Below are 13738 nucleotides of genomic sequence, written 5' to 3' on the forward strand. Positions count from 1 at the left end.
ATCACAATGGAGTCTGTTTTTACCGTCCTAGCATGATATTTTAATTTGCAGGTGTACGGAAACAGAAATACAGCATTCACTAGTTTTCATTTTGTGTTATTTTTCTAATCTTGTGTAGAGGTTGCCCATCGTTTGACTCGCTGTCATACAAAGTGTCCTCCCAGTCTTGTTTTTTCGTCATATCGACGGCCTTGAATATGGCAGTGGCACTTTAATGTTCTCGTAAGTGGACACCAGGCCCTTGTCGACGAAAGTGCAATATTGTGGTCTAGACAACCGAAAATTTAATGTCCAGGTCTTAGGAGGTTAAGCCTCAACCCTAACCCTCATCAAAACGTGTCAAACCATAACAACAGTTCGTATCATGCCTCCAGGATCTTGCCAACAGTTTGTATCTTGTTCGTATCTTGCCTCCAACGGAAGCCTTCCCCAACTCCCCTGGAGTTGTTGTTGTGAAACAACAACAACACGATGCTCTATTTACCAGGATGCGCACACACTGGCGCCCTTCGTGTGGTGTGGGTCCAGACCCGCTCAAGTGTTTGCTGCGCAGCTGGCAGTTAAATGGACTCCTGCTCGGCCGGCAGCCAGCTCGCGGCCGTCCTTGAAACGCTGCGTTTTGCTTGGCACGTCCAAAACACACAGATTCCGACGGAGTGCGTTTGGTACCACCTTTGGGTGTTTGGTTCTCCGGATGTCGATGACCTAGAACAGGTTAAAGAGCTGCTTGAAACAATGTTTAATGTCCTGCGACGCTGGGTGTTGGAGTTCTGCACAAGTGTGGCACTTTTTCTACTTGTGGAGAAGGCTTTTGTTTTTGCTACGTAATCCACTGTTGGCCCATCTAAATTGAAGAAGTCCACGCTAACCTCTTTAGCAGCTGCTAGGCTTGCAGTCACTTTCCGTTTCCCTACTTTGTCTCCTTGGGACTTGGGACTAAATGCAGCTTGCATTGGTCTCTCTTTGCATTCGACACGGCTAGAAGACATGATGGAATCCGAAGACCGGCAGAAAACACTTTCCACTGAATCTTGACAATATGGATGCATGAGGGTTTAAGAACTGAGCGCTCGGCAATCCAGCTGCATTGCCTGGTTCGTTTAAGTTGAGTGTGGAACCTCAAAGCGTTCTTAAAAAAAGGTCCTAATGGAACTGTTACTTTACTTTTAGTACTAATGGTACTATTGTAGCTTTTTGATTGAGCTGAAATTCCGAAATGCAATATTGCAGCGCAGCATCCGGTGTTTTCTGTGGATGGTGTGAAAAGAACCTCGCACTCTTTGCTCCTGCTGATTTGAAGCTCTCCTCCGTAGAGTAGAAGTTCAGAACGGCGTCCTCGCTCTCATCGCAGTTGCAGACGTGATCAAATATCTTCGGAAGATGACCTTCGATCCGCTTCCCCGGCTCTGCTGGAACTGCATCCCGCAGTGTTTGCGGTACCTGATACACTGTTTGTGGACGCTTCCCTCGGCCAGAACGCTCTGTACGTTCTGTCCAGTCACAACAAAGGCCTTGTTATTGTAGATGCTGTACATGCAAATTAGAGGGTAAAATATGAAGTATTGGATATTTTTTTTGATGTTCCTGGAAACTTGAGATTATATGTTGCCTGAACAGACTGACACGGTTTAACCCCCAAAGAAAAATGGAAGTTGATGGATTTTCAGATGCCTGGCAGGCTGTATATATTTCTATACATATATATGTGTGTGTGTGTGGCTGCGAGAATCTCCGCAGGTTCTTTTTTTTTCACTACAGTAAATTTGGAAATAGCAGAGGATGGATTCTGTAGCCAGAGGAGTCGAGAGTTCCTCCCTCTCCCACAATTCCGACTGTAATTGGCCACGTGGGGCTTCGGAGCCGCAGCGTGTCGGCAGCAGATTGAGCCGCCGCCGCCGCCGCTCTTGCTCTCTCTCGCCGACCAGGAGTTGTTGTTACACACAATCTCACTGACTGCCTCTAGCCGTACAGAGGAGCAGCGGCCCTTTCCCGGTTTGTACTCAACCTAAAATCCAGGTAAATGACTTAAATTTGGCGCTGAATTAGCTCCGCTAGGGCTAATTTTTCTTTCCGAAAACACATCAACCCCCCCCGTCCCAGAGAAAACAAACAAACAAACAAACAAACAAACAAACAAAAAAAACGCAGGGTGCTGATTTGCCTCCACAGTAATCAGCTGAATCCAGCGGCGGTGCCAACGGTTCTGCGGGAAATTGGAGCCGCTCGTCTCCTGGCCCGGCCATTGTTGTGCCTCTCCATCCTGTTTAGCCCCGACAACTGTTGGAACGTAATCCTTTAACTGGCTTTGCATCGCTATCACAGCGGCACAACTTATGATTTTCGGCTAAGCTGCTCATGTAAATTAGACTATTAAACTGCTTCGCAGGCAGAGCGACAAAGCTAAAAAAAAATAAAAAAATAAAAAATCGGGGTTTGAGTTGGGGATTGGATTGGGGGGCACGTCCGAGCCGAGCCTTACCACCTGAATACCGCCACTCTCCGGTCGTACTCTATCACTCTATCACTCTTCCTCATCTTTCCCATCCCGTCCCCTAATCCCGTCGTTTCACCTCGTTCCCCCCTTTCTCCCCCCCCCCATCCCCCCCACCCATGCGATGCTCGCTTCTGCAGGGAGCCTTCGGCGACTGTGCTGACTCGACGTTTGCTCTCTCAATAGTTCACCCCCTCCCTTCTGCTCCCCTCCTCTCCTCCCCATCCTCCCCCTCCGCCTTCGATCTGATCTCCCCCCCCTCCCCCGACCCAATCCTCTCTCTCTCTCTCTCGGGCGATCCATCTCTCCCCATCTCCTGCTGGAATTTTCGGTCCCGCGATTGTAGCCGTGTAGCTAATCCGGGCCGACTAAAATTAGCTGATACGAACCCTCTCCCTGCCCAAAAAAAGAGACCCCCCCCCCCCCCCCGAAACACACACACACACACACACACACACACACACACACACACACACACACACTCCTGGCTCCTCTCCAGAGACGATGGCGCCGCCCGATCCTCGCCGTCGCTAAAAGGTTACGACATGAGCCGCCCGTCTCTGTCCTGGCTGCGGCCCACGGCGAATTTATAGGCCGTATTTCATAATGGGGTTGTGATTAGTACAACAGGCTACGCGGCCCTTTGTGCTCCCGCATTGTGATTCACAGTAAACCTCAGGTCAGGGGAGGGCAGAGTCGGCCGCAGCTCCCGAGGACGACCTGATTAATATTTCATTTGCGGTTTTTAACCAGTTTAGCTTCAGAAGCCGCATCGTGCGGCGTCTGTGTACGTGATTTCTTTGTGTTTTTTCCCGTCGGAAGCGTCCGACTGATCCTGTCGACGGGACTCCGGACAAACTGGCCTCGTTTTTATTCATTTATTTTTTTCTCTCGACGCGGGCCCCCGGCTAATGGCCGTTGTCAAGGCCGTCATCGCCATAAATCTCGACAGCTGTAACAGATGTGTGTGTGTGTGTGTGTGTGTGTGCACGTGCACGTGTGCGTGTGTGTGAGCGCCGCCGCCGTCGGGTTGTGCGACCGCATCGGGAAGCTCCGCCACTGTGAGGCTGCCCGAGCCGAAGCGGCGACAAATCCTCAGCGGGCCCATCGCAGTTTAATTGTTTGCCTGCATAATAAATCAAACGTGTCACAGGAGATTATTCATACGAGGGCTCCGTTAAACAAATGAATCACCCCGTTTGCTCCACTCCCAGGTTTTTTTTCCCGCTTCTTCGTCTCGTCTTGCAGGCGGCGGCTCGGCGCTGCGCTTTCTGCTTGCGCTGCAGTATGATTGTGCGACGCTGCGCGCACCTTTTACCCCGCCCCGCCCCACCCCACTCCACACGTGCTGGTCTGATATTGAGGCAGGAAGCAGAAATCACGTCGTGTTGTTTGGCCATTTTTTCCGCCGTCTGGGAGAAAGAGAGACAAACAAATGAATGTGAAATGGGATGAGGAAGGGAAGGGGTTCGTTCGTTCCAACGTCACCGTTTGGGTTTGGTGCCCATTAATGTTCTGCGTTTCCATCCCGATTCTTTCTTCTACCGCAACCAAAACACTCGTTAGTGTGAAGTAGAAAAAAAAAAAGACAGGACACTTGCTGATATCCTTTCAAAAATCCTCCGTATTTGGATTATTGGGAACTAAACCGGCAGATGGCCCATTAACTGTGGAGTCATTTCACATGTCCATCTGGTGAACAGTCCATAAAAAAATGACGGGCAACGCTCATGTGACTGTCATGTGACCAGCAGCTGTGAGCTGAGGTGTTTGGAGGAACTCTTTCAAAAGCCATTAAAACGGACCAAATTTTTTTTAGAAACGAACGGCTGCAACTGTAGCATCTAAGCTAATCTCTTTCACAGTGACTCGGCTACCGCTAGCTTCCCGCATTTCTTCATCGTCATCTTCTCCACGGGGCGTTCTGCTTCTCCTTCCGTCACTTCAACTTAAAACGGACGCTGATTGATCGCGAGATCCCCGAGATCGATTTTAAAAGTGCCTCCTGCCGGAGGTCGGCGAGACGGACGGATGGGGAGGCTTCAGAATTGAAACGTTAGCGTCCCAGCGCCACGCAACGCTGGGCTCAGACTTGCTAAGTTGATATATCGACGCATTAAAAAGCCATTTGGATTGCCAGCGTCGCCGGAGATGCGCGTGTCAAAGAAAAAATGAAAAGCCGTCCTTGCTGTCAAAGGGACGTAACGACGAATTGAGGAAGTTGCAGCTGATTGGCTGCTAGCGGCAGTGGCTGTGCCGGGCCAGTGGAGCTGCGTCTCTTCGGCAGCCTCTAAATTTGACGTAAACAGCTGCGGGCGGTCGCGTGAGAGGGTTCAGGCCGGTTGTGTGTGTGTGTGTGTGTGTGTGTGTGTGTGTGTGTGTGTGTGTGTGTGTTGGCGGGGGTTGGGTGTGGAGGGGGGGTCAAGGTGGGCAGCACTATTATTGATGATTTGCAGAATATTGCCTGAGTATCGGCCGTTGGAGTGACAAACGGCGAAGCTGCTGACGCTGCCAGGACGCTGCATCGCACCACTGAAATCCCTCCGCGCAGCCCCAGCTTTATTTTTCCTCTTATGTTCGACACTGCCTTTAAATTCCTTCTCTGCAGGTTATTTTTTTTTTCACTCCCTCCCCGTCACGCTCCGCCTCCTGGCTCCAGTATAACTCGGGCGTCTTTGCAGTGCCCCCCCCCCCTCTCCCTCTGCCCCCCTCCCCCGCCACTCCTCCTCCTACTCCGCCGGTGGGCAGAGTGATGTTTAAGTGGTCGACGTCACAACACCCTCCCCCTCCATCCCTCCTTCATTCCTTCTGTCCTTCCTCTCTCCCTCTCTCCTTCCTTTCCTCTTCCCTCCCTCTTTCCATTTTTCCTTTCTCCCTCCCTCCTTCCTTCCTCTCTTCCTCCCTCCTCTCCTCCTACTCCCTCCCTCCCTCCTTCCTTCCTCCCTTTCTTCTCGCTTCCTCTTCCCCTCCTATTTTCTTCCCCATCCTCCCTCCTTGTGCGTGCATCCTGTCACCGTTAACGAGACCTGAGCGTGTCTGAGGTTCAACTCCAGCTTCGCAAAGTTCGCCGCTAGTTTTTCCCCCGACGTGACCCGGCCTGATATTCACCACGGCTTTGGAAAGTAAAACGTAGAATCTCGTTTGAGTCTGGAAGGAAAACAACCAGACCGGCTGCGGTGTGAAAAATCTCTGGAGATTAAAATGAGATGAACGCTCTGGATTCATCTCATGCGTGCAATTGGTGAAAAGAGCCCGTCGGCTCCGGAGGGGAGGAGGTGGGACGTGGACGGGATAACTGTCTGCCGGTGACACGCAGCCTGCTCTGCTGCGGTGTGACATTAGCCTCGCGTGGCCGCGCCACGGCTAACCGCTAACCACAGCCGCGCGCAGCCTGTCTCCTGTCAGAGTCGCTTACGAGTCGTGCGAAAACCATGAAAATGAGGATTCGCTGCCGTTTACCACGTTACTGAAGATCCCATAAACTGCCACTGAGCGTTGTCGACGCCGACTGGTCGTCTGTGGTTTTTCGGATCGACGACGAGTCTCGTTTACGGCGGCTTTTTTACCCTCGTGCCTCCCAAAGTGAATTGGAACTTGATTGAAAATGAATCCGTCCGTAGGAGGTTGCTTGGGTTTCAGAGCCAAAGTCTGAACGAGCTCAAATAAACTGACTCATCCGTATCTCAGCCAGCTGCCAGGTTTAGCAGGATGTTCACCCACAGTTTTTCACATCCAGCGCCTATACAAAAAAAAAAAATGGCTCTGAATTTGACACTTTTTGGATCTCAAACTGTATTTATGCGTTCAAATGGTATCGCGAACATTCCACGGCCGCCATCTGACCGTTATCTCTTGTCTGAAATCTGTTTTAGGACTTCGGACAAGGACGACCTCGGTCGTTAGGATTAATGTCCCACGGTCGGATGATTCTGTGGCCCACATTCCCTATTTAGTCTGCCGCCCGCGTCGGATAATGGCGAAAAATGATGCCGACAAACAACTAAAAAAAAAAAAAAAAAAGAAAAAGAAAAAAAAAACAGAACGGGAGACGTAAGCAGTTGTGTAAACGTCAAATCTTCCCGGCCGAAGCCCGGCTGACCCACTTCCTCCTCGGCCCTCTCTGCCTCCCTCCTTCCTCTCGTCTCGCCGCCTGCGGTCACTCCGGCCACTTTTAGCGCGGCCGCAGCGTGGCGGCGAGGGGAGGAGGCGGGGGAGGAGGAGGGGGGAGGGGCCTCCTGTCAGCGACCGCCACGCGCCTCCTGCACATCCTGTCCCGCTAGACTCGGCTCAGCCACCGCAGAGCAACTCGGGGTCGCGTTGGCGAAACCTGGCGGAAAAGAAAAACGCGGCTGAGATGTTGCTCGCCCGGCCAAGCTGATGCCTGCCATTTTGGGGATTACGGGAAAAGGTCACGGAGCTTTCAAAGGTCGGCGGCGGCGCGTTGGCATTTCTGGTTTCCAGGAGAGCCTCTCGGAACACGTTGTCCCTGCTCCCGAGGTGTCGCGAGAATACAGGCCGTCGCGTCTCTCACTTCAGCCCAGTTTTCCGAGATGTTTTCTCTCCCAGGTCAGGAGCTCCCGATTCCAGAGGTCAACCCACAGAAAAAAACTCCCGCTGCCATTTCTCTCACCTTGGCGTGAACTCGAGGGAGTGACGACCTGCCGCAGGCGGGAGCTGCAGTAACTCTCTGAATTATTCTAAGGTCCCGAGTCCTAAAAACATCACGTGAAGTATTTTCACACCCCCTTGTTAAGACTGATCTTGATGATCAGCGACTGGAGAACAGCGGAAGACTTGTTTCAACCAGTGGCCGGGTCAACATCACGTCTCGTCTTCCAATCCTCGGAACTGCTAAAAACCTTTTTTTTTTTGCCACCCCTATATATACAGAATACCCCAAGATGTTCCTCAGGTTGAATATAAATTTGGCAAAGTACGAGAATGACACAGTCTTTCTGACTCGCTCCCTGTCCAAGTCAGACCCTCTGCTCCTTGACTTTGTTGCTGATTCGTCCTCATCATCCTCACTAGTGTTAGTTTATTTACAGTTCAAACCAAATCTTTTTCCCCCCTAAATTCCAAGTTCCGCTTCCCCTAAAGCTCCGCGACCCAACCCGAACCGGCTGCCGATCGCGCTCCTTGATATTGGATATTCAATGTTTTCTCGCACCCTGCTGCATTTTTACGATAATCATTGGGACCAAATGCGAGGAAATATTTTTTCCCTCCTTTGGCGCAGCGGTGGGACGGCCGCCGCTCCTCTGACAGGAGGCGGTTTGTGTGTAAGCAGTTTAAAAAGCACAACCTTAAATCCTTCCTGCCTCCTTGTGAACGGCCTGCAAGGACTTTGTTGCCAAGCAACGTTGGTGGTGGTGGTGGTGGTGGTGGTGGTGGTGGTGGGGGGGGGGGGGGAGGGGTAGTGGATTCTGTTTCAAGTCGGATGGACACGAGAAGAAAAACCCTCCCTGACTCAGGAACCCGCGTCGCGTCGGTCATCGCAGGTTGCAAACGCGTGGAAGACGTGTGAACGGCATCCCTGCAGCCACCACTGTCACATACGAGCGGTGATTCAAACGGCCACTTCAGGGCGGTCCACCGGTCTCACGATTTTTTTTTTTTCTCTCAACAAAAGGAAAAAGTTTTGCACACAGCTGCCACTTTGACTTTCATCACTTGGCCCCTTATGAGCTTTAAAACAATTAAAAGCAGCATAATTAAAGCTTGTAGGCTCACACAGACACACACACACACACAGACACACACACACACGCACACACACACACACACACTCTGATCCTCATTAAATAAGCTGATCTAATCTGCCCCTGTCTCACTTGGACATTTTGACCTATATGGAAGTCAGAGCCGGAGTATCTGGGAGCCTTGAGGAGTGGAGCCGGCGGCCCCATTGCTCCAGGATCACGGCCACGCCAGGTCAAGTGGAGGGAGTGTTGGCCTCCTCCGTCCTCCAATTTTGATCACGCGCCCATTTTATGCTCCGGACTTGCGCATTTGCCGGAATCTTTCAAAGCTCAGAGCCTGGCTGGAGTCTTGTGTCAGGCGCTTGTTGAAAACCCTCCAGTGAGGCTGGCTGCTGCTGATGGAGGACCTGTTGGCCTCGACCAACTCTTTCACTGGTTCAGTCGACGTTAATAGGAAAGGTGTAGGAAACCGGTTTGGACACAGTGGCACTGACGGGAGTAGAGTTCAAACGTTGAGCTCCTCTTTGCGGGGCGACTGGGACGGACAAGGTCAGGAATGAGGATGTCACGAATGTGCAACTGATTTCTTTGCCTTTGACTTTGGTGCTCCGTGCAGAGTGTGAGAAGACTGGCCGAGGAAACGTTGGGTCACTTCCGATTCGACTCTTTACACTGATCCATGTGCACTGCGACCACTGTCGCTTGAAAGCTTCTAGTTGCATCTTGTTGTTTCTCGGCTCTTAGAACTCTTTGCTCTCTTATCCAGCAAATTTCCTGCAATGCTACAGTTTACATTTTACAAAATACTGCTTGGGCAAAAGGACGAGGAATTTTCCAGTGGATTCTAGTGTCTCGTTTTGGAAATCGTTGACCTTGATTCTTTGTCGATGACTGTATTTGCTTCTGACACTTCAATCAGTGGCTTTACAGTCATGCATTGGAAGGTCAAGGTAATGTTTGAATCCTGGGTTCGGACCAAAGGTTGAGGTTTTCCACGGGTGCCAGGGACGAGTGGAACATAAAGCTAAGCTAATGGAATGGCGCAGGTTCCCCCCAAGCGATGCTCCTGATTGTCATTGACTCGTTAACTCGCCCGCGGGGTTTATTAGTTGTTCGCAGCAACCCCACTTCCAGCCTCCTGGCTGGATTCCAGGCGAGCCGCTGGATTTCCCCCTGGTCAGGGCGCAGATTTGTACTCCTTAAATTGCCTGTCCGGGGGGAAGAGTGCGGAACTTAATCCAACTGAAGAGTTTTACAGGCGGCGGCGATGCCACTGCATCACGCTGATGACTGTTCAGTGTGGTGGGGTGAGGGGGGAGGGGACTGTGATGTGTGGAGCGCTGGGATTTAAGCCTCGCAGTCGGCCGTCTCGGCTAAATCTGGTGTGATTCAGGACCAGGAGTCCGTCATTTTGGGGGGATTTTTTGTCTATTTTGTTTTTTTCTCCACGGCCTGTCATACATTGTTGCGAGAGATTAAAAACACCTGCTGTGGTTGCAAAAGTGCACGTCGACTGGATGCTCGAGCACGAGCGGCTCCTAGCAGTTCTGTCTGCTTTAGATGGCAACAAAATACTATCTGGATCTCCTAAACTAATAAATGTCAGAGTATTTTTTTCATACTTTGTATCTTTTTGTATGTTAATGCAAGTTGTGTAACATGCATTAGTGGATGAAAGCAGCAACCGGCCGGTCTGCCAGAGCTTATTTTAGAGTTTGGAATGCTAAACAAGTCACTATTATTAGTTATCTATTTTGTGGAATGACAAATAGCAAATCTGTGACTCATTGCATTGTTTTTGAATGAGCTTTGTTCATATTCGTATGTAGACCTTAAAAAAAAAAAAAAAAAAAATGCACATTTAGCCCTGTGTTTACAGCCTCTGGCGAAAACGAAAAACCATTTAGGTTTTGTGCCGGAACCGAGGTGGTCTGCAAAGGAAGGAACCAACGCTATCGTGGGCCGGTTCCTGCCTTCACTGATGGCAGCTCAGCAACAATGACAACCATTAGAAAGTTAATAAACTGTGCGTTTTTGCATTGTGACAGAGGATCTAATCCTGGTCGTCGGAGATAGATTTCTAGGACGGGTCCAGCAGCTACTGCTGCTGCTGCTGCTGCTGCTGCAGTATTGCGTGTCGTCCAGCAGGGCGGCGTGGGTTGCACCTGCCGATGCTGCTCCTTGATTAGGAGTTCAGGAGTCACTGCCTGCCTCAACACGGGGAACCTATGCGGGCCATCGGGAGGCGCCACCCCCCACCCCCCCACTCCATGCACCCCCACACCTCGACGGCTGTACAAAGCGTTGCCGCAGCCGAACCTCGGCCCCGGCGGTCGTGGACGGGCGACCAAGAATGAATAGATAAAAATCAGCCGGCTTCTTGCTCGCCCTCTGCGAGATGCTCGATCCTCGAGATGCTCGATCCTCGAGATGCTCGATCCTCGATCCTCTGCGGGATGGAGGAGTGTTTGTCTCCTCCTCTTCTCTCCTCTTTATATTTTCTTTTTTTTCTCTCGGCATGACCTCATCCTTCCTCCGCCGTCTTTTTTTTTTTCCCTCTCTCCGTCGCCGCTCTCGCTTGTCTTTTTCTCTCCCGTCCTGCTGTTATTTTTCTCCTCTGCTCACATAATATCCACCTCCTTTCGGCTGATTCATTCTACATAAATTTAAATATCCTTCCACCTTCTTCTCCTTGGCTTCGCTCCTGTTTCTCTGTCTGCCTGTGTTCAAACACAGTGTTTACCTGTGCGACTGCTGTCTGCTGATTGTGTCTTAGGTTGTTTGTCGAAAATAAGATCATGATTTCAAAGTGTTTCATTGTGGCATTGCCATTAAAAAAATGTCTTTCACATTCAAACAGACCAATTGGATTTGCCAGAGTTTCACTGTTGTAACTGTAGCCGGATGCTTCCAACCAATGAGAGGGTCAAATTTGATGCATTTTAATTTCAAAATTCCAAGGAAACCTTTTGATATTTCCTTAACAAATGGAAAAATAAAAAATGCAATTTACTCGATTTGATGCTAATTAATGAGGCAACGTAAAGCACTGGAGGTACTTCTTGACAGTATTTAATCCCACTCGTGAATTCTCCTCTCAGACCGACTGGAAACCATCACTGTTGCACCCCGGAGAGATGTGCAGTGTTGTAAGAGCTGAAACCCGAGGGACTCCGGTTCAGTGCAAGGTGTCCGTGGGATGCCGGGCTGAGTGCTTGTTGTTGGACCGCAGCGTCGCAGCGGGTCAATTGTGGTGCGTTCAACACCGCAAAGGGCGAAGGGCCCGCTGCATGGAGATTAGATGACGTGTTGCCGTGTTGCTGCGGCGTTGAAGACGTCGCCGTGGGAACCTTATTTTGCTCATGTGAAAAAACGAGGCCTACGCCGCAAGCTAGCGGCCCAGTCAGTTGTTTCCTTGACTCGCAACACTCTCAGGTTCGGCCGGCCCGGCGTGGAGTGCTACTGTCAGCACGAGAGCGGAGCCGCCGTCATCCAGCTGCAGTTCCTCATCAACGAGGTACGTACGAGAGGAGCCACGACAGCGGTTGATTTGGGTAAAAATGGGTAAAAAAAAAAAAATGAAGTAATCTTGCAATGTGTCTCCAACTTTGGAAAGCCCGATGCAAATTATTATGGCGAAATTACTTATAGCCATTAGATGATTGCTAAATCCTCCGCCCAACACAATGACAACAACAATGATTAATTTGCATTTTTGACAGAAATTTCATTAATTGAAGGCCCGAATAGGTTCTAATTAGGCTGAGATGTTCTGATCTCACCTGGACCTGGATTAAGTGATGGCCCCCTTGCTTTGACCTCATTTTATTGGCTGGGATTTTTTTTGTGATACATATCATATGGGATAATTCACAAGGGCCCTTATGTTAAAGGAAATTAGGCACCATACGTTTGGTAATATGTTGTTCAAAGACTCCTAACCAGTCAAATTCCTCGAATGTTTACGCCTCCCTGGCAACAAAATCTGATTTGGATCCTGAATCTGTTCGACGAGGTTTAGGTTGAGTCGTTACCAACGACCGTACAGGTGGCAATTTCTCACCTCCTCTTTTCCTTCGGGAGCCCCAGAACTGTCCTCAAAGGCCCCGAAGCTTCCCAAGACCTCCATTTATTTTCAAAATAAACATCTTTGAATAATTCATCGACCGGAACCGAAGGATATTGCGCCGCGTGTTGCATTTGGCCTTTTCAAAAATACAGGTTTGAGCCCAATAATCTGACCCTGTTTGCGGTGGAATCGCCATGGAATAACAGCCCAGTCTGTCCGTCTGCACATCAAGTCAACGACAAACACGGCAGAAATATTGAATCCTGACAGCCCCTTCCTGGCTCGACGATGAGATGAAAACAGGAGAGAGGGGCGGGGGTGGGGGGGTGGAGTTTTAAAAGGAAAAAAAAAAACAAACCCCAACAACCCCAGAGTGTTTAAATCACGTCGTATTTATGAGAAATGCATCACCACACGCTGGCTTTTGCGCCCGTGTGTCGGTGTCTGCACGGCTGTGACTCAGCGGCTCGGCCGAGCCCCTCCGGGGGAGCTGGAGCCCATTTTTAGTGCCTCCTACACGTGCACATGCGCTCATGTATATACATATGATGAATCACCGTCGTTACCTGGGAGACGCCGCCCGCTTTAAAGTGTCAAGGCCGTGAGTCACGCCGCTGTCCCGTCAAGAAGGATGCGCCGCGTGCGGGGACACCGCCGTGAATTTGTCTGTCAGCTTAACGCACATGAATGTTACTGCCAGGTCGGTGTGCATGTGTGCAAAAAAAGGCGTTCTCTTTTTTTCCTCCCCATTTTACATAAATCGTTATTAAAATGCTCCGTCCGTGACCACAGGGGGCGCTGGTGAGTGCTCTGGCTGACGACAGCGTCCACCTGTGGAACCTGAGGCAGAAGAGGCCGGCCATCCTTCACTCCCTCAAGTTCAGCAAAGAAAGGTTAGTGGCGCTCACTCCCACTCGCTCCGCGCCACCTAGCGCAGCGCCGCCACTCGTCCTGTAGTTCTCATACCTGATGGAGTGTTTCCTAAATCCTTCACTTAACCCGTCTCATGAAGCCGTCTGGTAGGGAGCCCGTAGGAAGCACTTGCGAAAAGGAAGTACCAGGCTTATTTTTTCTCCCTTTTACGGTGAGTTTAGCTAAGTAGCAAAAGCTCAGAATTTCCCCATTGCTATCAAATACAGGCGACTTGCAGACGGACAGCTGGTGCGCGTTGTGGAATTTTGCTAAAGGTTATTGGTAGTGGAGCGAACTTTTCCTTCTCAGCGGAAATACCTCAGGTGTATTTTTTTTGTCCTTATTTTCAATGTGGGAATCCCAAACCCGCGCTGGTAAAACTGTCCATGATTTTTATTCTGCTGCTGCTGCTGCTGCTACAGCATTCATACTAATCTCACTTGCATTAGCGAGCGTCACCGTTGCTTCCTGTGTTTGCCTCTCCCTTATTGTGCTTTCCATTTCTAGCAGAGTGTCGCTGCCGCAGCATTAGCTGCTGGTTGCGGTAGCTAGGCTGCTCAATGC

General features: G+C 50.4%; 1 protein-coding gene across 3 annotated transcripts in view; it reads left to right on the forward strand.

Moving 5' to 3' along the window:
- The window catches only part of LOC142879946 (syntaxin-binding protein 5-like), an 88007-nt gene that overhangs the window by 20837 nt on the left and 53432 nt on the right, over positions 1-13738 (forward strand). For all 3 annotated transcript variants that reach the window (XM_076013527.1, XM_076013529.1, XM_076013528.1), the window contains exons 4-5: positions 11629-11710; positions 13055-13155. In XM_076013527.1, coding sequence (XP_075869642.1) covers positions 11629-11710; positions 13055-13155 — 183 coding nt within the window. The remainder of the gene's footprint in view (positions 1-11628; positions 11711-13054; positions 13156-13738) is intronic.

This window comes from Nelusetta ayraudi, unplaced genomic scaffold (assembly GCF_046127955.1).
Source record: "Nelusetta ayraudi isolate G7.1 ecotype Tasmania unplaced genomic scaffold, CSIRO-AGI_Nayr_v1 ptg000151l, whole genome shotgun sequence".
Lineage (NCBI taxonomy): Eukaryota > Metazoa > Chordata > Actinopteri > Tetraodontiformes > Monacanthidae > Nelusetta > Nelusetta ayraudi.